Source organism: Varanus komodoensis, unplaced genomic scaffold (assembly GCF_004798865.1).
Source record: "Varanus komodoensis strain SLA01 unplaced genomic scaffold, ASM479886v1 scaffold57, whole genome shotgun sequence".
Lineage (NCBI taxonomy): Eukaryota > Metazoa > Chordata > Lepidosauria > Squamata > Varanidae > Varanus > Varanus komodoensis.
In genome coordinates, this window is record NW_025336182.1 from 4,890 (window position 1) to 32,698 (window position 27,809).

Sequence of the window (27,809 nt, forward strand, 5' to 3'; positions counted from 1 at the left end):
CCTTAAGGACTGTCATTGAGGACAAAAGAGCTTGAGAGTTATTACTATTAATATTATTACTATTACTAGTAACATTGCCTGCATTAACATTGCCCTGCATGATCCTCTCCCACCTGAGTGGGAAGAAAAGGGTTAATAACAGGCAAAATGAGCTTATCCCTTTTCTCTGCCTACCTCACCTGGAAAGGCAAAAAGGGGTTGTAGTGTTATTTTGCCCACCTCTCTCTCTTTCTCTCCCTCTCCTGCTTTGAGAAGAACATGGTTCTCTCCCTTCCTCTCTAAGCTTAGCAGCTAATAATGAACTCAGATAACCTGTGTAGAGATACCAGCACCTCCACTTCATGGAAGTCACATATGGATTGCTTGTGAATAAATAAACTTTTTTTCTTTTGTTAAAAAGCCTCTCAGTGAGGATTCCAACAGATCCAGGTGCAAACAACAGCCTCTTAACTAAATCTGCTATACAATTCTTGTCTCTGCTGAACCTGCACATAACCAAATCTACAAGAAGATCCCAACACTTATTTATTGAATTAAAGTATTGCATGTCTAAATAGACGCATCACTTACAGTAAGAAAAGCCACCGGCTACAGGAAGATATATTACTAGATGTGCACAAGTTATGAAGATTCCTTAATGTGCTATTTCTACTTAAATAAATGGTTCCCTCTGAAGCTTTTAGGACATGCAGCTTTCAATAATGCCTATTCTTCCCTGCTTCCTGTGGGTGAAAGGAATAGGCAATTGGAAGCAGAAGAATTAGAATTAGGATCCAGCATTCTTACCTTGATGAGATCACCAAGAAGTTTGTTTGCTTCCACATAGGCTTTCTTCACCTCCTTAAATTTGTTCCCCAGTCCCATGCTGTGGGCCTGGAAATGCAGGTTGGTATACTGACCCCCAGGAATCTCATTCTCATAGACATCAGCATTGCCAGATTTCATGGTAGCCGTGCAGTCAAAGGAGGCATACAGGCCACGGGCCATTTCCCAGTACTCACTGTAGTCAAACACTTTCTCCATTTGGATACCTGTCAAGGGACAATTCAGTTCTCCAGTGCGTGCGCACGAGCGGTGGGAGGAGTGAACTCTATGCAATGGGGAGCCAGGCCTCGCCCAGCTTGAGAAAGTGCCTCAGAAAGACACACAACAGCAGAGTGCATGCAAGAGGCCACCACCGGTCATTTTCTCTCAGAATACAACAGAATACAGCAGAGCCAATACATTATTTACAGGATTGTAAATAACTTCTCAGGTTTGATTTTGAGAGATTCCTAAACATTTGATACATTTGTTTCCCATTAATAACCTGAAATTATTGGGAAATTTGGTAATGTCCCCACACCAACTTTCCTTCACATTAACCAATCATGCCTCAGCATTGGGAATGCTGAGAACTTTTTGATTTTTTTAAAAAGAGGATTTGTTGAAAAAAACATTTGCAATTTTCAAGGGCCTTCCCTGCAGGAGGAAGGCAGGAAACGCTCCAACGGAGCAAAGCTCAGGAAACCAAGGTTCCATTTAGATGCCAGGAAGCACTTCCTGACAGTCAGGATCCCGAGGGTGTGGAATGGGCTTCCCCAGGAGGTCGTTGAGGCCCCATCGGTGAGGGTGTTCAAAGATAGGCTGGATATGCACATGGTGGAGACGGGGGTCAGACTATATGGCCCGAGAGGCCCTTTCTGACTCGCTCTGTTTCTCTGTTTCTATGTTTTTCCAGGATCCGCATCTTGCTTGCCTTGCAGATGTTACATACTGAACCTAGAGGCCCTGACTGATAATGATATTGTAGTAATGGGCATTAGAGACATGCAGAATAAATACAGAGTTTTCTGTAAACCAACAAATAGAACAAGGAATAATGGGGAAATGAATTTCCTTTGTCTCCAGACAACATGTTATGACGTAGGGTATATAATCTATGTTCTCTGTACCTCTTTCGAGACTCTGATTTGGGAAGCATCTCCCCTTTGTCTGCGTTTATTCTATAGTGCACCAGAATAAAACTGCTATTTGCTCTAAGTCTCGTCTCAGGCTCTGTTTGGCTTTAGGTCTGGGGTCCACCCGGGGTTTGCCCCAGCTGTTAACTGGTTTCAGTCCGGTAACAAAACGGAACCTGAAACCTGAAATGCTTCTGAAACCACTAGGAAGCAGCAGAAAGCAAGCCTGCCTTCACAAAATTAATGTCCCCACCACTTAATTTGGGCTGGTGGGGAGGATAGGGGAATACTATTTATATAACTGATATATTTAAAATGAAGCATTTCAATGTGTGTTATAGTTACTTTTTAAATGCCTTTAATCTTGGTTGAAGATAAATCAAGTGAACTCCATTTCCTGAAGTAAATTTCAATTAAGAATAGACCTTTGTACCAGCCATATTGCTATCATATTGCTATCAGTGGCTCTCATAAATTGAAGAATTGATTAGCTATTTAAAAATCCATCTTCCCCAATGATTCTAAAATGAACAGGACTAGAAATTTTTTGGAGTAAGCAAATGAATAAAACAGAAATGAAAATTAGCACAGATGTTGTGGGTCAAATGAAGAAATCTCAGATATGATCTAATGTCAGCTTAGGAGAAACCTGTTCTAATATCCTGGGCAAGCCTATGTGAAGGAAGATCGTAGCAAGGGCTTTTCCTTGAACTAACACCCTTGTATTAAGACTACTGAAATTATTCTTTTCTAATCAGTGATTTCTTGCACAACTCATGAGAATAATCATATGAGGATCAAATGATGATTCTCCCAACTACCTATATTAAATGCTTGTTTCAGCAGATCGGTTGAAACTGCTGATGATTTACTGATTGTGTGTCCTGTTTCTTTTTGAATGTTTCCAGTTTTGGAGAGCCCACCACCTCTCTAGGAAGTTGGTTCCACTGTTGTATTGCTCTGACCGTGAGGAAGCTTTTCCTGATGTCTAGTCTGAACTTGGGTTGTCGAGGCTTCGGAGAATGGGGTGGCATAAAAATGTTTTAATAAATAAATAATAAATAATAAAACTTGAATTGATTATTCTGTGTCCTACACTCTGATATCCGCAAGAAGAGATCTTGACCCTCCTCTTTGTGGCAGCCTTTGAGGTCCTTAGAGAGGGATATCATGTCCACCCTCAGTCTTCTCTTCTCTGCCCTATGAGGAGAAACCAGTTCTCTCAGTTTCTCCTCATAGGGCAGTGCTTCCAAACCCTGGATCATTTTTGTTGCTCTCATCTACACCCTTTCTAATTTACCTGCATCTTTCTTAAATCTTGGTGCCCAGAACTGGACACGGTATTCCAGAGGAGGACTGACTAGCGAGGAGTATAGGGGAACTACTACTTCTTGTGATTTGGAAGTAATGCTTCTGTTAATGCATCCCAAAATAGTATCTGCCTTTTTGGCGGCTGCATTGCATTGTTGGCTCATCTTTAGCCTATAGCCTATTGTTTTAGACCTTGTTTAGGACTGGAGTACACTTCCCTGACAGTACTTCCTAATGGTTAGGACCCCTAGTGTATGGTATGGGCTTCCACGGGCAGTGGTTGAAGCCCTATCACTGAGGGTGTTCAAGAATAGGCTACATGCACATGGTGGGCATGTCATGAGCTAAACCAGCCGGAACCGGGGGTCCTTTCTGACTCGCTCCGTTTCTATGTTGCCCCCATGTGGCAAAAAGCAGTGAACAGTTTGATTACTGCTGGAAGAATGGTCCATGAGATTTTATTTCAATGGTTCATTAATGTTTATAAGATTTTAATTATTACTTATACTTCACAGAAGAAACTTTTTAAAATGCCACAAGCATTGCTTACTAAGAAGTCAAAATCACTCATAGCTTAGGTCAGTGATTCCCAACCTGGGGTACACTGCACCCCCAGGGATATGAACCAGGGCATTTAGGGGTACATGAAAAAAAATGAATAATGGTGGGGAAAAGTGCCTTTATCAAGATACAAGTCAAAAGTTGTGAAATTAATTGGATCTTATGATGAGTGGTGGAGTGGGTTTTCTATTTCACCTTGAGAAAAGCCCTGTTCCCTCCTTGTTATTTTGGCAAATGGGGGGGGGTGTCCCTCACTAAGGATCTTCTGGTTTCATTGTAATCATTTTAATATAATGTTTCTTTCTTTCTTACTAATTTTGCAGCCAAAAAAAGTCTGGAATATTTCAATCTGAGCTATTATATACTGGATGGATAAAGGTGGATTTAAGATTGTCAACGTTAAATCAGGACAACTTTTTATTTTATATTAATCTCCATCTATTTCAGATATATATTTCATATATTTCAGGCCTTTGGGTCATCTTATTTTTCTAACTAAAAATTCCAGAATGAGGATAAATAAAAGTGGTGATAATGGACATGGTCTTTTTTCCATCTGAAAACAATCGGCTAGTATACCAGTTATTAAATTTTTTGCATGTTTTGTGTCCAGTTCATAAACCTTGGACTACAGTCTAGTTATTAATTCTTCTGCAAATTGTCTTGCTGTATTGTTGTGATTTTTCTTCTTCCCCTTAAACAATGGAACTTCTGTAGCAAATGAGACTATTCAACGATATCCCCCCCCCCCTTTTTTTTGTAGAATTTGCCTTTTCTTTTCTGAGAAGTCGTGCAGGTTGATCTGGAAAAACCTGGGCTTCTTTCCCATCTATTTTTCAATGAGTGAGTTTTTCCAGGTCTTCTTTATGTCTCTTCTTTGTCTTCATCTTACATTTTGAATTAATGTTTCGATTGGTGCATTTTTTGAGTGTAAATATATATGTGCTGTCTGTTTTGCCATTCCACTGCCTTTTAATTCCATTATTGAGTTATTATTTACAGTTCCAACATATAAATTGAAATAACAGCAACTATATAAATCACAAACATTTTGTTAATATTACCGTATTTTTCTGTGTATAAGATGCTACTTTTTCTTTAAAACATTTACTTAAAAATGAAGGTGCCTCTTATACATGGGGGTGGCGCTGGGGCGGGGGGGGGGGGGAACTGGCCTGCGCACGGGGGCTGGCGAAGCGGCGCATGCACGCAGCAGCGGCTTGTTTGCTGGAGATGGATCGGAAAAGTGGGGTTATCCTATACATGGGGGAGTCTTATAGATGGAAAAATACGGTATTTTTAAATTTTATTTATTGGATATCTAACCCACCCCATTAGCCACATGGCTCCCTGGGTGAGTTACAGTGAAGGATGCAATTTATCAAAAAGGGCTCCTAAGGGGTACACGGTCAAAAACTGGTTGGGAACCACTGGTCTAGGTCACAATTTCACTATCTGCAAAGCTCTATAAACAGTTGCAGAACATGAAATGCAATCTGAAAAAAAAATTCTTGCCAAAGGCAGAATTTACTCATTTAAGAAGGCAGTTGAAAGTAATGGGTGAGTTCACCCAACATGATGAGCTGAACTACTTGCTAGGAAAATGGTGGATGTCCCAGTAAGATTTTTGGCATGCCCTCTTAAGCAGCAGCACCTTTGTAATTAAACTGCACTCTCCTGCAGAAATTAGGGTACACTTTAAATTTTTATTCCGATCTGTCAGGAATCTATCTATCAGTAAAATATTGGAGAAAAATATTTATGTAAGATATAAAGGATGGGATACAAAAGCTTTAATAAATAAATAAAATGTGGAGCCATAGTTATGACTAATGGGATTTTTCCAGCCTTGAAAGGGGCTGGATGCCCTTGCCTCTCCAGAGATATGCAGCTTATGCTTGGCACCCTGAACAGCAATATTCATGGCTTTAGGTTTATAATTTAAACATGCTTATGATTTAAACATATTCATGTTTAAAAGTTTATAATTTAAACATTTATAATTTAAAATTAACAGGTGCCCTCTGAGTGTCCTCCTCTCAAGGCTGAAAAGACCCAGCTCCCTCTGTCTCTCCTCATTTGGCTTACCCTGCAAACCAGCCACCATCCTTGTGACCCTTTGCTGAACCTTGCTATCTCCAACCCTTCCAACCTTGCTATATGCTGTAATGAGGGGCCCAGAATTGAACACAATACTGCAGCTGCAGGCACACCGGAGTCATATACTGTGGCAGTAATACCTCTCTCGATCTAGAAGCCATGCTTCTGGCTATGCATCCTAGGGTGGCATTTGCCCTCTTGACCACCACGTCACACTGCTGCCTCATGTTTAGCCTGTAGTTGATCAGCAGCCCAAGATCCTTTCCACAAGTGCTGCTCTCCAGCCATTTGTCCCCTAACCTGTACTTATGACACCCATTCCGATGCCCCAAGTGCAAGACCGAGCACTTATCCACATTGAACGCCATCCTGTTGTCTCCTGCCCACTTCCATAGTCCATCCAGATCCTTTTGGATCTGGAGTACCTGCTCCTCAGTTGTAGCCACCGCCACCAATTTAGTATCATCTCCAAATCTGATCAGCAGGCTTGTCACTCCTTCTTCCAAGTCATTGAGGAAAAGATTGAGCAGGATCAGTCCCAGGACTGATAGTCACTCTCTGCTTTCAGTCTGTCAATCCATTGGAATGAATACCATGTGCTACTTTGTCAAAGGCCTTGCTGAAATCCAGGCAAACCACATCCACTGCATCCCCTCCATCCAGCCACCTCAAAAGTGTGTCATAGAATTCTACAAGGTTTGTCTGGCAGGACCCGTTTTTGTAGAAGCTGTGCTGCGTGGCCGCCAACCTCCCTTTGCTACCTAGGAATTCCAGAGTGTTTACTATTATGAGCCTTTCCATTGTCTTCCCCAGAATAAGGCTAACTGGCCTGGAATTCCTCATGTCCCCCTTGGGTGAGGAGGGTGAGTTCACCCACTTATACATCAGACTGGTGAATATGGTAATGACTGGCTGCTTTGTAAGAAGCATTGTGCTTCTCTCTCCTCTCTCCTTGGTACTCCGTAGGGATTGCTGGCAGCCCTTACCTTGTGAGCCATAAGCAGGCTGTCAGCACGGCTGGCAATCTCATCAGAGGAAGGTTGCTGAAGCCATCTAGCCATGATGCCAAACAGAGCACGGGTAGGGTGTAATTTGCTTGACCCCCTTCAGAATATGCCCCCCTCCCACTGTCTAGCCTTGGAAATCTTGAAAAACAGAAGTGCCAGACAACTGGAGAAGGGTTAACATTATCTTCAAAAACGGGGGGAAAGAGGAACCTGGGAACTACAGACCAGTTAGTCAGACATTAATCTCTGGAAAAATTATTGAGCAAATTATTTTAAAAATCCATCTGCAAGCTTCTTGAAGAAAATGAGGTGATCAATGGAAGACAACATGGATTTATCAAAAATAAATCCTGTCAGACTAAGTTAATCTCATTTTTTGACTGGGCAACCTTCCAAATGAACAGAGGGAACACTGTGGACATAATCTACCTAGACTTTAGCAAATGTCCCATGACAGTCTGATAAGTAAATTAGCAAAAACTGGACTAAATAAAAAATCTGTTAGGTGGATCCAAGAGTGGCTGCTAAATTGGACAAAAAGAGTGCTCATCAACGGCACCTTCTCAAACTGGAGGAAGGTGGGGTGCTGTAGAGTTCAGTCTTGGGCCCAGTGCTCTTCAGCATCTTTATTAATGATTTCGATGAAGAAGTTCAAGGAATGATAATGAAATTTTCAGATGGAATAGCAAATACCCTAAAAGACAGAATGGAGATCCAGGGCGATCTTGATAAACTTGAACACTGGGATGAAAGCAACAGAATGAGATTCAGTAAGGACAAGTGCCAAGTCCTCCACCTAGGAAAACAAAACAAAACAAAACAAAACAAACAAAACAAATGCATGTATACAAGATGAGGATACGTGGCTCAACAGAACTAAAAAAGAAAAAGAACTCAGAGTAATTGTGGACCACAGACTAAATATGAGCCAACAATATGATGCAGCCACCAAAAGGGCAAATGCCATTTTGGGGTGCATTAACAGAAGTATTACTTCTAAATCATGAGTATTATTTCCTATACTCCTCACTATTTAGACCTCATCTAGAATACTGTGTCCAGTTCTGGGCACAAAGATATAAGATAGATGCAGAAAAAGATGCAGAAAAAGAGAAAGGGTGTAGAGGAGGGCAACAAAAATGATCCAGGGTTTGTAAACACTGCCCTGTGAGGAGAGACTGGGCATGTTCAGCCTTGAGAAGAGAAGACTGAGGGGGGGATATGGTATCCCTCTATAAGTACCTCAAAGGCTGTCATGAAGAGGAAGGTCAAGATCTCTTCTTGCTGATGCCAAAGTGTAGGACACGGAATAATCAAGTCAAGCTGCGACAACCCAGATTCAGTCTGGATAACAGGAAAAGCTTCCTCTCTGTCAGAGCAATGCAACAGTGGAACTAGCTGCCTGGAGAGGTGGTGGGCTCTCCCACACTAAAGACATTCAAAAAGAATCTGGACAGCCATCTGAGTGGGATGGTGTGATTTGCCATCCTGCAATAGCAGGGGGTTGGACCCTCCATGGACCCTTCCAGCTCTACTGTGATTCTAAGATTCTATGAAGTGGGTTTGGAAGTGCTTGGCGCTGTGGAGAGTCTTGGTGGCAGCAGCTGGTACTGATGGTTTCTGCTGCACCAGGCTTTGTTTATTTTTACCACTGTTGTATTCATCTGTGCTCTTACCATTTTGATCCTTTTTTAAAGAAATAAAATAAGTTTTTATAAAGACCTTTACTTTCTCATGCTTTTTGATCTAAATATTTTCTGTAGGCTTAGGCAAGGCAAGGCAAGGCAAAAAGGCCAGTGTACTTCTTTCCTGGGTGGTATAATAATGAAATAATACATACATACATACATACATACACACACACATACATGGAAAGGTAAATTCAAATAAATGATTCCAAATGTGTTCCTTTTCCGTTACTACCAAAATGTCCAGACTAGCTAGAAAAGCGAATCCAAAATTAGGTTCCTGGAGTTTTTGGAAGGAATAGGTGTGCAGTTTAAAAGATTTTCCTGGAGTCTCTGGAGCTTCCTGTATTGAGGAATGCTTTTGCACACCTTTGTGTGATCCACATCTGGTCAGAGTGGATAACTAGGGCTCTTTGTGAAAGTAGTCAAAACCTAGGCTGGTACACGATACAGCAGCCATATGCTCTCTGTCGGTTGCTTTGTGGAATGCAGTATTCCTGTCTCATGCCTCTCCAGTAAACTTCTAGGCCCAATTCAAGGTGCTGGTTATCTTGGTCTACTGATATCTCAATGGTCTCTGGTCATCTATCACATTATTCTCTCTTCTGAGGCCATGAATCCACTGGTTTCTGTGCTTCGTTCAGATATTTCTTTGTGGCACCACCTACGAGGATCATTTCAACTTTACACAAAGGGAGAAAATGATTATTGCACCAGGTTTCATATTGCACTATGTACTTGCTAGTCTTTTTTCTAGTTATGCTTTTCCTTTTAAATTATTGTTTTTATATTAAGTTAGACTTTAATAGTTGTTGTTAGGCAGTTAGGTCTCTTAGATTAAAAGGCAGAATATAAAAGTGTTTCAAATAACTACATCTTTTAAAATAAGTTTTTCAGGATAGGATAGAGACTGTTTCAGAATGTGTTTCTCTAACTCTATGGTTTAAACTTAAAAATTATCTTGCTGTAAGAGAGATCCTCCATGTTGTAGTTGCAAGGAGAGTTGAAAAGGCTGACCTTGACTTGCCTAAAACTCTGGCCTGTCTAGATAGGCAGAAGAATTGTATTTATTTGTTTGTTTATTAGATGTACACTTATGAATTCAAGGTGGCTTACAGCATTCCCCTCCTGCTCTCAGTCTTACCCCCACACAAACGACCCTGTGAGGTAGGTTGGGCTGAGTGTCTGTGAATGCCCCAAAGCCACCCACTCAGCTCTATGGCTGAGCAGGGACCAGAACCTGGAATGCCCGAACCCTTAAGCACTACGCCACACTGGCTTTCCTGCAGATGGCAAGAGAATGCCCCTGCCCTGAAAGTTAGCTAAAACTAAGGTGCAAGGTTGCTGTTGTATTAACTTGCTGAGGGCTTTTGTACAGGGTTAGGGAAAAAATTTTTTTTTCTAGCAGCCTGACATAGAACAGTCTTCTTTATAAATGGGGGCCTCTACCAGTTCACCTTTGGCCATTACGCTGCACTTTCTCTTTTTCTTTCTAGAGCTGAAGGTTCTCACCTCCCCTCACTTCACTTTGTTCCCACTTTATTGGATAAGAGTGCAGGCTTGTCTCTTTTTCCTAGTTTATGGGACTTATTCCTTCTGAGAGTTGAATGTGGTTACGCACCTGTGTCATGCTTGGTTCCACGGGTGCACGCCACCATGGCACCCATGCTTGGCTGGGAGGTCATTCCAGACATGGCATCCACTGCGACGTCCACGATGTCGGCGCCTGCTGCAGCGCAGGTCAGCATGGAGGCCACCCCAGCCCCAGAGGTGTCGTGGGTGTGGATATGCAAGGGGACATCGGGGAAGTGTTTGCGCAGCTCTCCTACCAACAAAGCGGAGGCCTGTGGCTTCAGAACGCCAGCCATGTCCTGCAAGAGACCGAGGGGAAGGACGAGGGTGTGGTTAGGCATGCAGTAAAAGTAGGAAAATCAGTGGCATCTGAGGCTACCTAAATCTCTTCCGAGTTCAAGTCAACTCTTTTGCAGTCAAACCGTCTTTTAGGCAAATTTGAATGGGAAAAGTTCAAGTTTCTGAGTATACTTTTTGGAAATTCACACTTCCTCCCACTGCCTAATGGATCATAATTTGTACTTTTTGCAATGCACGTTTCAAATGTGTTTTTCAACAGCAATTTTGGAAGTTTGTGAACATTTCTTCCAAAATAAAGTGTCTCCGTGTTTTTGTTCAGGATTGCAAATGGGATAGTCCCATGATTTGTGAGCAGAAATTAAATTCTTTACAACCCTAGATTACAACTGCTGGGGGAATGTGGGAAGGGAGGGATGAGTTGGTTAAGGGAGGCAAGAGAAGAGGAGTGAAAGGGGTGTGGAGAAATGACTGCATCAGGAATGAAACTGAGTCAATGGGAGCTGGACCCTCAGTTATACAGTGTTACCTTGGTTCACAAACACTTCAGTTCATGACCAATCAGTTCATGAACAAAAATTTTGGAAAAGTTTTGCCTCCATTCACAAACTCCGCATTGGGTGATGATCATGATCGCAGCCATGTTCCTGCATGAACATGATCGCAATTGCGGCCATCTTCCCTGCATGAACACTCCAAACAATAACCTTCTCTCCACATGAAGGGGAGCCATGAGGGTGTGCTCACCTCAGTTGAGGCCTTCCCAGCAACTTGCTGCCACCTGGCTCCGGGAGGGGGAGCAGGAGTGGGAGATCGGAGTAGGTGTGGGGTGGTTTCCCCGGCCAGGAGAGGGTTGTGAGGAAGGAGGTAAGGGCTGCTTTCTGTGGGCAGAGGCAAGGGAAGGTGAGGGACAGGGCTACGGCTGGCCAAGCAGGGCACCTCCCGCCTTTCCCTGCTGCAGGGGGAAGAAGCATGGCAGCCACTTGGTGGTGGCAGCTTGCCCTGAGAAGACCGCGGTGGAGGCGTGGGAGCTGCGGCCCTGCTCCAGCTCTGCCTTGGCCCATCTGCCCCCCAGGCTTGGCGAGATGGCTACAGCTCATATTTTTGTGGTTTAAAAAATTAGGTATGTATGTATTTATTTAAAACTTTTATATGCCGTCCTTTATGTATAACATAAAGTTATGGTTCAGAATGGATTAACCTTATTTACATTGAACTTTATGGGGAAATTTGACTTGGTGTGTGACCAATTTGGGTCGCAACCAGAATCATGGAACGAATTAAGTTTGTTAACCAAGGTACCACTGTATAAGGTCTGTACCCTTCTAGACTGACCGGACAAAAGGCAGCTTCAGGGCTCCCTCTGCTGGCTAAGGACCTGCACAACAGCTCTGTTAGTTGCAGAATTAGTCCCCCAAGCTACTGCAGTGGCCAGGGCTCTTATGAGCTCTACCAGGGAGCCCTGCAGGAAGAGTTATATAAGAACTGGCTGTTCCCCACAGAACTTGCCTTGGTAACAAAAGTCTCGAGCCGCTTCTGCTGCTTGCTCATGATCGTGTGCCGGCTCCTAGATTCTGCCCGTTTTCCTGGCCCTTGCTCACGCCTTCTTCTGCTCCAACCCTCAAGGTACCTGTTTCCCACAGCTTGTCTTCTCAGTTCCCTGAGGCTTGTCTGACTGTGCTTTCTTTGTGAATGGACTCTGTTTTGTGCTTCAGCTCCTGGCTCTGACCTTTGGACTGTTTGACTGACCCTTGTGTCCCGTCCTGGCTGACTGGATCCTGGTACTCCTGTCTGCTAGTCAGCTGCCCACTCTCTGGAAGCTGACTGAGACCAGGAGGTGCCTGTTCCTTGATCCTGTTGCCCTTCTCTTCCCCATCTCCTCTTACTTCCTCCTTTTGTCTTTTTGATTTCTTCCTGTAGTTGTACCAAGAGATTCAAGCCTCTACCTCACCTTTTTTCTTTATATCTCGCTTGCCTGCTCCCTGATTACCAGTAGATGTGTGTGATGAGGAATTGCAATGCCCTTGCAACTGCAATTCCTGTTTAGCGACACAAGGCTTGCTTAGGGAAAAAGTGATACAAACTAGATACACTCCCCTGGAATGTGGCTGAGCTTCCCAATCCAGATCTTAGCCTCCTTTTACCTTGATGGCCAAGATATGGGTCCCAGCCTTGACCAGCTCCTCAGCCAGGTTGATGTAATAATCGAGGGTGTATTTTGTCCGGTTAGGATCAGCAACATCCCCTGTATAAGAAATGGCTGCTTCCACCACTCCTCCAGCCTGTCCAGCTGCCTCCATCCCCAACAACATGTTGGGAAGGTAGTTGAGTGAATCAAAGACTCGGAAGATATCCATGCCATTCTCCTTGGCCACTTGGCAGAACCTGAAGAAGTGCAGGATTACAGGGGTGAAAGGGTTGAAAAAGATGAAGGAAGGACAACCCTCCAATGTCAAGCTTGTAGACCAAGAAAGGCACTAAACTGCAGCTATCCTCTCTGCCTCTCCAAGAGTTTTAACAGACTTGGCCAGTGAATCAGGTGACCAAACAACGAAAGCTCTGCAAAATAGAAGGAAACTTGTTCCTTTTCAGGATTAGCAATGTTGGTAGATTGATTTTTTATTTTTATCATTTTCATTTTTTAAAAATGATATAATAACAATAATTACTGATTAACACAATTAAACAATACCTTAGTATCAGTGCTACCTCCACCAGGACTCTAGTAACTTAGTGTAAGATCATGTATTCATTCAGGTTGCCCCACTTCCCTTCCAGAACTGCATTGACTCTCTTGTGGTGGTTCACACCCCTTTCCTTTTATTAAAATGTATTCAATAAAAACTCTCCAAATATTTTCAAATTTGTTTCCCCTCATACAACCTTTTCCATTTAATATCACAAGTTAACTTATCATTAATAGTATAGTTTGGAATAATATATTCAGACTATAATATATTATTCCAGACTTCTTTATACTAGTCAACCATATGATAGTCACCTTCTGTTTCCTTGCTATTCTTAATCTGACTGCTGTTAATAAATTTATCATCAATTCTTTAGTATTTTGTCCCATCTGTTCTCCAAATAATGACAATAATGCTAATCTAGGATCAACTTCAGTATTTAAATTCAATATTTTACCAATTTCTTTAAAGATCCTTTCCCAAAACTCATTTATATAGTTACACTTCCACCACATAGAGAAATATGTGCCCACTTCCTGGTTGCATCTCCAGCACACGTTGGAATAGTCATTATTCATGTAATTAAATTTATTTATTTATAAAATTTGTATGCTGTCCAATTACTTGCGTCTCTAGACAGTTTACAACGTAAATTTTACAATGTAATTCAATGAGTACCATTTCCAAACCAGTTTATAAAAATTATCTTCAATTCCTATTGACATAAATTTTAAAATCTCTTATCCCACATAATATTCCATTCTTTAGCACTAATACTTCTTTTTAAACCCATTTCCCAAGACTCTTTAAGAGGATCATAGCAATCCTCCTCTTCTAGTAATATATTGTAAATTTTACTTATCATTCCTCTCAGCCACATATTGTCCTGTTTTTCTTTGTGTAAAATTATATCTTCAAATTTAGTATATTATAAGCATTTACCATTTTTCTTCAACCAAAGTAATCTATCTGAAGTATATTATACTTCATTATATTATATTATACTATATATATAATAAAGTATATTATATATAAACATTATTTTACCCTGTCCCAGTATCGTTTGTATCATTTCTTTACTATTCATTTTCTACAACCAATCTTTCAACCTAATAACATGTTTACTCTTCAGTACTTCCTTCAAATTACTCCTCAGATTAACTGGGAATCTTTCTAATTCTGTAATTGGGTATAACGGTGAAATCGATGGGCTAAGCATATCCCTGTATTAATTCCAAATCTTAACCATATTCTTAAAAAAGAGTTTCCTATCTTTAAAAATAACATTCTTATTACCTTGTTGAAGAAAAATATTTAATAAAGATCCCTCTACATATTCTAAATATTCTAATTTACCCCATATTATCTTTTCTGGGTGCAGTATAATGTCTGGCATATGCCTCAATTGATTAGCTATATAACAAAATTTCACATTGGGGATGCCTAAACCCCTTGTTCTCAGGGGCATATACCATCTTTTTTCAATTAATTCTTGCTTTTTATCCATATTACTGAACTTAATAATCATATTTTGCAATACTTTCAAATCTTTCTCTGTTAACTTAATCGGTAACATCATAAGTAAGAAATTAATCTTGGGTAATATCTTCATTTTAAATGCTGCTGTTCTACCAAACCCCCTTCATGGATCACTGCCTTGTCGTGGAGAAGGGGCTTGTGTAGCTCAATGAAGCCTTTTTTTGGCTCTTGCCTCCTGGCAGAGCAGCAGAGGCAGAGGCCGGGAGAGAGCGCTGAGGGTCGCCAGGGGCCTGGCGAAGGCAAGGGAGGAGCTGGGCAGGGGGACATGAGCAGCAGAGAGGAAGGGAGGCGGGGCCAGAGGGGTCAGGAGGGAGCAGAGGGGCGGGGCCACCGGCCTGAGGGACTGATAAGGTGTTGTCCCTTGTCTGCGTCCCTTTGCTCAGGTCCAGGATGCCCGGGGACTCCCTCCCCTGGGAAGCCAAGGGTTTTGTTTTTTGTTTTATTGCTTTGTTTTGCTTTCTTTGTATTGGTTTTGTTTTTTTTCATTTTGTTTTTTGTTTTTGGTGCAGTGCAGTGCTGTGCTTTGTTTTTCCTCCAATTTAAATTGTGTGTGTGTGGGGGAGTTTGTCTGGGAGAACTGGGCGAGTGAGGAGAACTGCAGGACAGACAAGGCAGGGGACCAAGGTCAGGTTTTGGAAGAGTTCCCGATGGCAGGCCAGGAGATGGCCTTGGCGGGAGTCACGGGTGTTGCTCTCTGCTGCGAGAGCTGCGACATGTTTGTCCTTCTCCCCCAGGAGAGGCAGGGCTAAACTTGCCCTCGGTGCAAGATGGTGACCCTGCTAGAGGAGGAGGTGAGGGGCCTGAGGGCCGAGAGAGCTCTCCAGGCCCCCCTGGAGCAGCCCCCTCTGGACAGAGGGTCGAGGGAGAGGCCACGGGAGGAGCAGCCGGGGAGACATGGAGGCGTGTCACCCACAGGAGGGAGAGGCCAGCACGGCCTCCTCCTTCCCTGGCGCCGATCTGGAGCTGGAAACAGGTTCTCTCTGCTTGGGGAGGCTGGGGCTGATGAGGCCTCGGGGGACCTGCTGGACCCCCAGCCTAGGACCACAAGCGGCAAGGGGACTGCTGCAGGAGAGGCAAGGGCCAGGACATGGACGCCTACCACCACCAGGAAGACCGGCGGCGGGTGATTTTTGTTGGGGACTCCCTGCAGAGGGGCACTGAGGCGGCGGTGTGCTGCCCCAACCTGGAGACCAGGGAGGTTTGCTGCCTGCTGGGCACACGCATCCAGCATGTGAAGGACAGAGTGGAGTGTCTTGTTCGCTCCGGGGGTCATCAGCCGCTCCTGGTGATCCATGTGGGCACAAACGACATGGCCAGGCAGGGCGTGGTCAGGATTACCAGGGACTTCGAGGCCTTGGGGAAGAAACTCAGAGCTAAAGGCCCAAGACGATCTTGCCAGTCCGGGGATTTGGGCCAGACAGGGACAGGAGGTTCTCCGAGGTGAATGACTGGCTTAGGGTGTGGTGCCAGAAGGAACGCTTCAGCTTCCTCGACCTTAGCACCTGGTTTCTTGCCAATGGACTTCTGGCAAGGGACGGCTTACACCTCACGAGGATGGGGAAAAGGTCTTTTGGAAATGCTCCAGAGAGCTTTGTCCAGAAGACTTTAAACTGAGTCGAGGGGGGGGGGAATTCAGGCCCCCCAGAAACATATCTGCACTGGTCAAGTGTGGGGATAGGATCAGGGCTCTGGCAGCAGGGTTTTAGAGGTACTGCAGGGACTGAGAGGACTCCTACAGAGACGGGCCAGGTATCAGGGAAGATGGGAGGAAGCAGGAGGCTGGGGATTCCAAGGAAAGGAAGCGGTGGGAAGCAGTTGAGTTCATCTAAACTAATGCGAGGAGCATGGGTAATCAGCAGGAAGAGCTTGAAGCTCTTCAGGGAATAGGAGGGTATGACCTGATGGGAAACACAGAAACTTGGTGGGATGGAAGGCAAGACTGGAATGTAAACATAGAGGGGTATCACCTTTTTAGAAAGGACAGGAAGGGAAAGAGAGGTGGGGGCGTGGCTTTATACATCAGGGAAGGGATAGGATGCAGTGAGATAGATTGCAGCACAGATGGGGATTTGGTAGAGGCAGTCTGGGTGAAACTTAGGGGTTTTCACAGGGAAAGAGACCTGACAGTGGGGGTATGTTATCGCCCTCCAGGTCAACTTGAGACCCTGGATGATGTCCTGTCAGATCAGATTCTAAGGATATCTCAGGAGAGGAACACAATAAGGACACAATAACCCTTTGTGAGCCGCCCCGAGGCTTTGTTGCGATGGGGGTGGCATAGAAATGTTTTAAATGAATGAATGAATGAATGAATGAATGAATGAATGAATGAATTATGGGAGAGTTCAATCTCCCGGATATTAGTTGGGAGACTCACTCAAAAGTGACAGCCAAGTCACATCTCTTCCTAGAAGCTATAGAGGGAGGGTTTTTCACACAGAGGGTCCGAGAGGTGATGACGGGGGGGTGGGGGCAGGAACATCCTTGACTTGGTCTTGATCAACAGGGAAGAGCTGATAGATGAAGTACAGATTAGGGGAGCTCTGGATGTGAGTGATCACTCCATCCTTTGCTTTGAGATCAGGGGACTGGGGACGTGCAGCAGGTCGAGCACTAGAAGCTGGGCCTTCAAGAGAGCAAGGTTTGGCCAACTGAAGGCCAGACTGGGGAAAGTCTCCTGGGATAGATTACTGAAAGGTAAGCGAGTTGAGGAGGGGTGGATGGAACTCAAAAGGGAGGTTTTGGAGACGCGAGCCTTGACGATACCTCTAGTTAGTAAGGTGGGGAGGCAGAGGAGAGTGCCGCCATGGATGCAAGAGATGGTGGTTAGAGGGATTAGATGAAAGAGGAACCTCCGTAGGAAATGGGTGCTGGCGGAAATAGACAAAAGGGTATACCGGGAGGAGGAGGCCCATTGCAGAAGGATTCTCTATAAGGCTAAGGCTGATTGCGAGCTGAGACTTGCCAAGAATATCAAGAGCGACCAAAAGGGCTTCTTTCAGCATGTAAATAGGAAGAGGAAGGGGAGACAAGTGGTGGGACCACTAAATAAGGAGGAAGAGGATCCAGTGACTGATATGAGGGAACAGGCACAGATGCTAAATGACTATTTTGCCTCTGTGTTCTCCCCAAAGCAGGGCGGAGGAGATCCGCATAGGAGATTACATGAGGCTGGGGTCTTAGGGGCACAGGTTAGAGTTACCTCCCCTGGAAGTTGAGGGGCTCCTCAGGGCATTGAACATTGCAAAGGCACCAGGCCCTGACAGGTTACACCCGAGAGTTCTTAGAGAGTTGGCAGGGGTTCTCTCACGCCCTCTGGCCTCCATTTTTGAGGCGTTGTGGAGAACGGGTGAAGTTCCAGAGGACTGGAGGTTGGCCTCAGTGGTCCCCATTTTCAAAAAGGGTAGTAGAAGGGACATGGGGAATTACAGACCTTTTAGCCTTACATCCATTGTAGGAAAACTATGGAAAGGCTCATAATAGCGAGAGATCTAATGATGCTAGATAGAGTAGGGAGGCTGACAGCCACACAACAGGGCTTTCGCAAAAACAGATCCTGCCAGAAAAACCTTGTGGGATTCTATTACAAAGTTTCGAGATGGCTAGAGGGAGGGGATGCAGTGGATGTGGTGCACCTGGATTTCAGCAAGACCTTTGACAAAGTGCCCCACCCTGGTGGAGAAACTGAGGAGTTTTGGGATACACCAAAGCACTGTCGGGTGGATTAGGGCATGGTTGACTGACCGAAAGCAGAGGGTAACCATTAGTGGTGAATAATCAGGATGGCGGCCAGTGACAAGCGGGGTCCCCCAGGGCTCTGTCCTGAGGCTGATCCTGCTTAATCTTTTCCTCAATGACATGGAAGAAGGGGTGAACAGTCTGCTGATCAAATTCGCAGACGATACTAAAATTGGAGCAGTGGCCACAACTGAGGAGCAGGTACTCCAGATCCAAAAGGACCTGGACAGACTATGGAAGTGGGCAGGAGACAACAGGATGGATAAGTGCAAGGTCTTGCACTTGGGGCATAGGAATATGTGTCATAAGTACAGGTTAGGGGACATGTAGCTGGAGAGCAGCGCTTGTGAAAGGGACCTCAGGGTGCTGGTTGACTGCAGGCTAAACATGAGTCAGCAGTGTGATGCGGTGGTCAAGAGGGCAAACGCTGCCCTTTGTTGCATAGCCAGAAGTGTGGCTTCTAGATCGAGAGACGTATTACTACCACTCTGTTCGACTCTGGTGTGCCCGCAACTGGAGTATTGTGCTCAGACCCCTCATTACAGGAAGGATATAGCCAGGTTAGAGTCAGTGCAGCGTAGGACCAGAAGGTTCGTGGCTGGTTTGCAGGGGATGGAGTAGGAGGCGAGACCGAGGGTACCGTGTCTCTTCAGCCTGGAGAAGAGGAGACTTGGAGGGGATCTGTTGGCGACATACAGGTATGTGAGGGGATGTCACCTGGAGATCGGTAGAGATCTGTTCTCCCCTGCAGAGGAAGGCAGGACATGCTCCAACGGAGCAAAGCTCAGGGAACCAAGGTTCCATTTAGATGCCAGGAAACACTTCCTGACAGTTAGGACCCGGAGGGTGTGGAATGGGCTTCCACAGGAGGTCGTTCAGGCCCTATCGTTGAGGGGGGCCTCACCGATGTACTTTGGTCCTCCCTATTCTGTTGTTTTCTTCTATTTCTTTGCACTGTTCATATCTCTTCTAGCTATTCTCAGGAATTCTGCATTCAGTTGGGTGTACCTTTCTCTTTCTCTCTTGCCTTTGGCTTCCTTTCTTTCCTCAGCTATTTGCAAAACTTCCTCAGACAGCCATTTTGCTTTCTTGCATTTCTTTTTCTTTGGGATGGTTTTAGTTGCTACCTCTTGTACAATGTTGCAAACCTCCGTCCATAGTTCTTCAGACACTCTGTCTATCAGATCTAATTCCTTAAATCTATTAGTCACCTCTACTGCATATTCATCAGGGATATGATTTAGGTAATACCTGAGTGGCCTAGTGCTTTTCCCTACTTTCATCAATTTAAGCCTGAATTTTGCAACCAGAAACTCATGATCTGAGCCACAGTCAGCTCTTGGTCTTGTTTTTACTGACTGTATAGAGGTTTTCCATTTTTGGCTGCAGAGCTCATAGTCCATCTGATTTCTGTGTTGACCGTCTGGTGATGTCCATGTGTAGAGTCATCTCTTGGGTTGTTGGAAAAGAGTGTTTGCTATGAGTGTTTGCTAGTGTTTGTTCTCTTGACAAAATTCTGCCAGCCTTTACCCTGCTTCATTTTGTACTCCAAGGGCAAACTTGCCTGTTATTCCAGTTATCTTTTGGTTTCCTACTTTAGCGTTCCAGTACCCCATGATGGTAAGGACATCATTTTTTGGTCTTATTTCTGGGTGTTGTAGGCCTTCATAGAACTGGTCAACTTCAGCCTCTTCAGCATCAATGATTGGGGCATAGACTTGGACTACTGTGATGTTGAATGGTTTTCCTTGGATTCGAACTGAGATCATTCTGCCATTTTGGAGACTGTATCCCAGTACTGCTTTTCGTACTCTTTTATGGAAGGCTATTCCATTTCTTCTGAGGTATTCTTGCCTGCAGTGGTATACATGATGGTCACCTGAATTAAATTCCTGTCCATTTTAGTTCACTGATTCCTAATATGTTGATGTTCAGTCTTGTCATCTCTTGTTTGACCACGTCCAACTTAACTTGATTCATAGATATTACATTCCAGGTTCCTATGGAGTATAGATCTTTACAGGATCAGACTTTCCTTTCACCACCAGATACATCCGCAACTGAGTGTCCTTTCAGCTTTGACACAGTCGCTTCATTCTTTCCGGCGCTACTAGTACTAGCCCCCAGTAGCATAATGGACACCTTCCGACCTGAGGGGCTCATCTTCCAGCATCATATCTTTTTGCCTTTTGGTACTGTCCATGGGGTTTTTATGGCAAAGATACTGGAGTGGGTTGCCGTTTCCTTCTCCAGTGGCTCACGTTTTGTCAGAGCTCTCTGCTATGACCTGTCCATCTTGGGTGTCACTGCATGGCATAGCTTATAGCTTCATTGCGCTACACAAGCCCCTTCACCACGACAAGGCAGTGATCCATGAAGGGGTTGGCAGTTATAGGTGGCCTATACATGCATGTATGTAGGTATGAATAAATACAATAAGTCCTTGGTCAGGTTGTTGGAGCCTCAGAGTAGCTCTGTGCTGGTCTCCAATCAGAGCCATGGTCACAGTTGATGACAAGAGAGCAGGATCTCTCCCAGCATCCCCTTGCCTCAAAGCCTAGCCATTCGGGTGTTTGAGGCTGGTGTTCTGGTCCTCGGGATGGTGGGCAGCAGCGAGACGCATGTTGACAAAATGTCTCTTGAGTGAACCACCCCTGTGCAGGAGTGCCTGACTGGGCACTCGGGTGATCAGTCTCTCAGTTCCCCTGCTGGTGCAGCAGTAAGCTCTTCAGTCAACTCTGGAATCCCTGGGCAGTTGGCTGGGGACCTGGAGGTAGGAGATGTCAGTGGATGGGGATTCATGCAGTGCTTCTCCTTCTATGGTGCAGTGGAGGCTGCCATTTTCTTTGACTATTTTGTGGTCTTTTTGTGTCCTGTGGGCCATGGAAGTGGAGGGGTGGTCTAGCTCTTTTTTCGAAGAGTTCATCACTCTGGGAGGCCTCTTCCACAGCTCAGCCTTAAGGCAATTGCCTCACTTTTTAAAAACCTGGCAGTGTGCACAGGTCTATACTACATGTTCCTTGCAGAGGCAGAGGAGAAATAAGGAATGACTGTTGGTGCAACTGGCTATTGCAAGAAGTACAGCCCTGAAAGGCTGAAGCCACCATGAATTGGAGTTAGAAAAAAGAAGAGATGAAGGGAGAAGAAAGGCATGGGCAACTTGCGTAAGTCAAGAACTGTGCACAGGAAAGGTGGGTAGACATTTATATGGGGGGGGCGGGTTTCTGCAAAAAAGTGAAAGACAGGTAGGGGTTGGAAAGATACAGGAAAGCATGAAAAAAAGTGCATTGTACCTCATAGCAATAGAAGAACAACAAGATTCCCAGTCTAACACAAGGGTGGGACCCCCTCCCCTGTCCTCCCCGGGAACAGGCAAGGGAGGGGCTTCCACCTAAACCTGAACATTGAGCAATTGAAGCTTTCCCAGTTCTAGACATTATTCAGGTACACACACATGCCCATCTGTGTGATGCAGAGAACACAAAGAGGAATGGTGCAGCAGTCTATGCTTGGATATCAGAAAGTTCCAGCGTTTGCCAAAGAATTCAGTATCTTAGCTTTTCCAAGTGAAGTGAAGATTTCCAACTGAAATATGACTCCTCATCATAGCCTATTTTGGCTGGGGCTGATGGGAGTTGGAATCCTGGAACATCTGGCCATCTTGGCCTTATATGTTCTTCTTATGTGCCATCAAGTCATTTCCGACATACGGCAACCCTCCAACTGTCCTGTCCATGATAGCCCTGTCCATATAGCAGAAGAAGAAAAAATAAGGCTGGGAATGTGGTGAAATCCGAGAACTGAAGGACAGAGTTGGGGGAGCTGAGAAAGAATTTAAGTGGTTATAACACAGTCCATTGCTACACGTGGCTTCCCACTTCTCCCTGGCTGCAAATGAGCTTTAAAAGTCTCTGCAATAGAAAACAGATTGTGGAACGTACTTGAAGACCGCGTTATCTGGGTAGTTGGTGTAACCCACAGCATTGGCCCCTCTCAGCAGCATCTGGAATGGGATGTTGGGGATGAGTTCTCGGAGCTCCTGCAGCCGACGCCAAGGGCATTCATACAGGAAGCGCATGGCAACATCAAAGGTAGCACCTGAGGGCAGAGGGAAAGACAAACATCAGCAAAACACCGAGGGTGGAAACATGGCATTATGTAAATGTAAATTAAGTAAATGCCATGTCCCAAATTCCTCAAAATGGTAGAGGAAAAAAAAGACCACACAGTTCAGGCAGAACTTTCCTTTCTTCACTGTCAAAAATCCAAAATGACCCAAATGTAAGAACATAAGGCCTACCCAGTCCAGCACTCTGTTCACACAGTGGCACACCAGCTGTACACAGGATGGGCACAAGAACTCCTCTTGCCCATGCTCCGGAGCAACTGGTGCCTGTAGGCATGCCACCTCTGGTAAAGCCAGGCCAGTAGCCACTAATAGCCTTCTTCTCCATGGCACCCCCTCCTTCTCCAAACCCCCTTTAAAGTCATCCAAATTGGTGGCCATCATTGCCTCCTGTGATAGTGAATTTCATAGATTAACTATATGTTGTAAGAAGAAATACTTCCTTTTATTTGTCCTAAATCCCCCACCAAATTTCATGGGTGACCCCAGGTTCTAGTCTTGTGGGAGAGGAAGAAAAACAAAAACAAAAAATGGAAGCCAGCAACCTCTAGAACAAATTGTCAAAATTCATCTTGTACATGTTGCTGCTTATCTGTTACATTTATATCCTGCTTTTCCAGGAATGCACAATCCTCCTCTTCATGTTACATAGAAACAAAGATACTGAGTGAGTCAGAAGGGGCCTCCCAGGCTATCTAGTCTGACCCTGGCTCCAGCCAGCTTCGCTCATGACATGCCTGCCAGGTGTATGTCCAGCCTATCCTTGACACCCTCACCGATGGGGCCTCAACCACCTCCTGTTGAAGGAAGAAGTACTTCCTGGTATCCACCTTGAATCATGGTTCCCTGAGCTTTGCTCCACTGGAATGTATCCTGCCCAACTTCTCAGGGGGAAAAAAGTTCACGACCCACCTCCGCATGACATCCCTTCATGTACCTCATGGCAACTCTAGAAGGTACATTGTACTTACTGGCCCAAAATCACCCAGTGAAATTTGAGTTCAGGTGGGGACTAGAGTCGCAGTCCAACACTTTAACCACTACAGCACACTGGCTCTACTGGAATCCCTCTGGTCATATCCAGACACAACTTGGCACTGCGGGAGTTGAGCTAAATACCAACTTCACTTCAGAATGATGGATAAATAACCTGTGGTGGCTTGCTATAATGTTATTTACAGCTGATAAACTAGATCAATTTGTTTATATGTCTTAATTAAGAATTGATTGATTTAACTGTGGGTAGAAGAGATAGAAATGTTCACTTTTTCTTATTTTTTTACTTAGTTTGTATACTTTTTCTTTAATATTTCTTTTTGTCTCCTTTTAAATTTGTATCTTACCTCTTTTTTATGAATGACACCCCTGAAAACCTATACATTGATTTCAATGAAATCTATTCCCAGATAAAAGTAGGGTTACAACCAAGGTGATCAGTCACTGAATCCACTGCAGATAAACTTTACTTGAATTTTTAAAGAACAGTTCCCATTAGTATTCTTGTGCCTTGAGAACCATTTTCAGTTAGAAAATGTTAAAGCTCAGACACAGACCAATATCTCAGGTTCCACCAGAAGATCAAATCTGAACCTTTTTGAACCTGGAACATCATTCCAGCCTGCAGTCAGGTGTCCTTTTTTAGGACCAACCTCCTTCTCGTTCTCTTGCTCAGTCTCTTTTTCTTTTTTCTCTGCTTATGATCACTTTTTTGTGCACCCTTCATCTGAAGAGCTCAGAGAAACTTTAATGGTCACCCCCCACCTTCACACAATTTTATATGTACAAAAAGGCAGGCCACGATGAAGGAAAATGACTGGCCAAAATCATCCAGCAAGCATCATGCCCTGAACAGGAATATGAATCCAGGTTTCCCTTTCCCAACCTGGCATTCAGCAATTTTGAGAAGAGCAAGTGTAAGAGATGGTGGAATGAAGAAGGAAAAAGAGCAAAATCCAATTACTCTGACTTACTTCGGTCCAGGTGTAAGTGGAGATCAAAAGTAAGTGACTTCTTTAATAACTGGAAAGTGTTTTCATGGGCTAGTGAATAGATTAGTCAGTGGAGTTGTAAACTGGTTATATTTTGCTGGAATTTACAGAAAAAAATGGCAAACTCTGGGATTTTTTGTACCTCACATTTAGTATGTGGTGTCTCATAGAACAATAGGGCTTGGACTTCTTATGGGTCTAATCTCAGTGCCTTGAACTGAAATTTTATATCCTAGGTCAGTGGTGGTGAACCTATGGCCTCTCTGTCGGCACACGAGCCAAGTCATCCCAGCATCGCCCCAGCAGCAGAGCATCAGGTAACAGTGCACCTAGGGCCATGCGCATGCTCGGAAAGGAGCAGCGGCGCCAGGCAATGATGTCACGAGCCGCAACTCATCAGCCGTGACTCGTCCAAGCTTTCGCATGGCCAGTCAGTGTGCTGCCAAGGAGATATACGGTATATATTTGCTTCGACTGGTTGTGAGTTGCTTTTTCTAAACTAAAACCTCAGTATTCAGGTTTTATTGCAGTGTTGGTACTTTGTGATAAGTGGGTTTTGGGCACTCGGTCTCTAAAAGGTTTGCCATTGCTGTCCTAGGTGGTCAAAGACACATATTTCTAACTGTGCAAACAGGTGTTCCCACAGCCTTTGTAACACCACTTTTCAGTGTTTGTGCTGCCTAGGATCAGTGGAGTAATTTTATAAACTGTTCAGGTAAACAACAGGGAATTTGACCGAAAAGTCACAAAATATGTCATTCATATTCATTCCCCAAATCAATCCTAAAGGCACCAATGAATAGTCAAAGACACTATCACTGGTTCGAAATGCTGATTTCCTTGTTTTCTCAGAAATTGTAAAAGCCTCATGGAGTAAAAATATGAGCCTACTTCTAATGTTCCAGAAGTTCTGGGATGAGGTTTCCTTCATTTGTTGGGGAATGTTCAGGAATATGAAGTCATTCCCTGGGACTCGCAATCTGGGCTCTAGTCCTTGCTCAGACATGAAGCCAACTGGGTGACTTTGGGCCATTCCAACCTACTTCACAAAGTTGTTGAGGGGATTGGATTGAGAGCAAGAGAAGGAAAATTATGTAAGCCACTTTGAGTTAGTTGTAAGAAAAAAGTGGGCTATTAAATACACAAATAAAACTTTTGTCTCACTTGACAATGCAAGAAGGGGAACAGATACATTCATGTTTTAGACAGGGGTATAGCATTCCTATGGAAATAGCAGTGTCTGGAATCAAGTGTCAAAGAGGCTGCAAGAGAAAGCTGTTTGCTTTCTTTGAGTTGAAAACATCCTGAAATCCTTAGTATTTAGCATGGAGAAGTTGTGGAGCTCCTAAGGATTGGGGGGGGGGAGTCTAGAAAAGGGGTTGATAGTGTCAGTAAGGTTCTGGTTATAAGACCACAATATTAGAAGAGAACTGTCCAGTCTGGCTTCCACAGGAGATGTCTGGCAAGTGAAGCCATGCTTAATACCACTGCATTCACTAAATGCTGAAATACAAACATAGAAACAGGGCTAGCCAGAAGGGGCCTCTTGGGCCATCTAGTCTGACCCGGATTCCAGCTAGCTCCGCTCACGACATGCCTAGCATGTGCATGTCCAGCCTATCTTTGAACACTCGCACCAATGGGGCCTCAACGACCTCTCGTGGAAGCCTATTCCACACCCTCGGTGTCCTAACTGTCAGGAAGTGCTTTCTGGCATCTAAATAGAATGTTGGCTCCCTGAGCTTTGCTCCATTGGAGCGCGTCCTGCCTTCCTCTGCAGGGGAGAACAGGTATCTGCCCATCTCCATGTGACATCCCCTCACATACCTGTATGTCGCCAACATATCCCCTCTGAGTCTTCTCTTCTCCAGGCTGAAGAGACCCAGTTCCCCCAGTCTCGCCTCATATGGCATCCCCTGCAAGCTGGCCACCGACCTTGTGGCCCTACGCTGCACTGACTCCAACCTGGCTATATCCTTCCTGTAATGAGGGGTCCAAAACTGAACACAATAGTCCAGTTGCAGGCACACCAGGGTCATATAGAAAGGTAGTAATATCTCTCTCGATCTAGAAGCCACACTTCCGGCTATGCAACCAAAGGTGGTGTTCGCCCTCTTGACCACCGCTGGTCACTGCTGACTCATGCTTAGCCTGCAGTCAACCAGCACCCCGAGGTCCCTTTCACAAGTGCTGCTCTCCAGCCACTTGTCCCCTAACCTGTGCGTATGACACCCATTCCTATGCCCCAAGTGCAAGACCTTGCACTTATCCACATTGAACGCCATCCTGTTGTCTCCTGCCCACTTCCATAGTCTGTCCAGATCCTTTTGGATCTGGGGTACCTGCTCCTCAGTTGTGGCCACTGCTCCAGTTTTAGTATCATCTGCGAATTTGATCCACAGACTGTTCACCCCTTCTTCCATGGCAATGATGAAAAGATTAAACAGGATTGGCCCCAGAATAGAGCCCTGGGGGACCCCGCTTTTCACTGGCCACCATCCCAATGATTCCCCACTAATGGTTACCCTCTGCTTTCAGTCAGTTAGCCATGCCCTAATCCATCAGACAGTCCTTTGGTGTATCCCAAAACTCCTCAGTTTCTCAACCAAAATATCATGGGGCACTTTGTCAAAGGTCTTGCTGAAATCCAGGAAAAGCACATCCACTGCATCTCTTCCATCTAGCCACCTCGAAACCTTGTTGTAGAATTCCACAAGGTTTGTCTGGCAGGACCTGTTTTTGCGAAAACTGTGCTGTGTGGCTACCAGCCTCCCTTCTCTATCTAGCATCACTAGATCTCTTGCTACTATGAGCCTTTCCACTGCTTTCCCTGCAATGGCCGTAAGGCTAACTGGTCTGTAATTCCCCATGTCCCTTCTACCCTTTTTAAAAATTGGAACCAATGACGCCACACTCTAGTCCTCTGGAAGTTCTCCCATTCTCCACGAGGCCTGAAAAATGGAGGCCAGCATTTGTGAAACAAACACAGAAACAGAGCAAGTCAGAAGGGGCCTCCCGGGCCATCAAGTCTGACCTCCGGCACTAGCTAGCTCTGCTCACGACATGCCCACCATGTGCATGTCTAGCCTATCTTTGAATACCCGCACCAATGGGGCCTCAACGACCTCTCGTGGAAGCCCATTGCACACCCTCGGGGTCCTAAGTGTCAGGAAGTGCTTCCTGGCATCCAAATGGAACCTTGGCTCCCTGAGCTTTGCTCCACTGGAGCGCATCCTGCCTTCCTCTGCAGGGGAG

At 44.8% G+C, this 27,809-nt stretch overlaps 1 protein-coding gene across 2 annotated transcripts in view; it reads right to left on the bottom strand.

The window, feature by feature from the left end:
• Positions 1-626: 626 nt before the first annotated feature.
• Positions 627-27,809, bottom strand: part of PC (pyruvate carboxylase) — a 265,823-nt gene continuing 238,640 nt past the window's right edge. Inside the window, exons 14-17 of one of the 2 annotated variants that reach the window (XM_044449338.1) lie at positions 22,382-22,538; positions 12,621-12,861; positions 10,229-10,478; positions 627-722 (exon numbers count right to left, since the gene is read on the bottom strand). In XM_044449338.1, the coding sequence (XP_044305273.1) occupies positions 706-722; positions 10,229-10,478; positions 12,621-12,861; positions 22,382-22,538 (665 nt within the window). In that variant the 3' untranslated portion in view covers positions 627-705. Of the gene's footprint in view, positions 723-8,455; positions 9,290-10,228; positions 10,479-12,620; positions 12,862-22,381; positions 22,539-27,809 lie in introns of those variants that run through there. The other variant, XM_044449337.1, reaches the window with a different exon arrangement.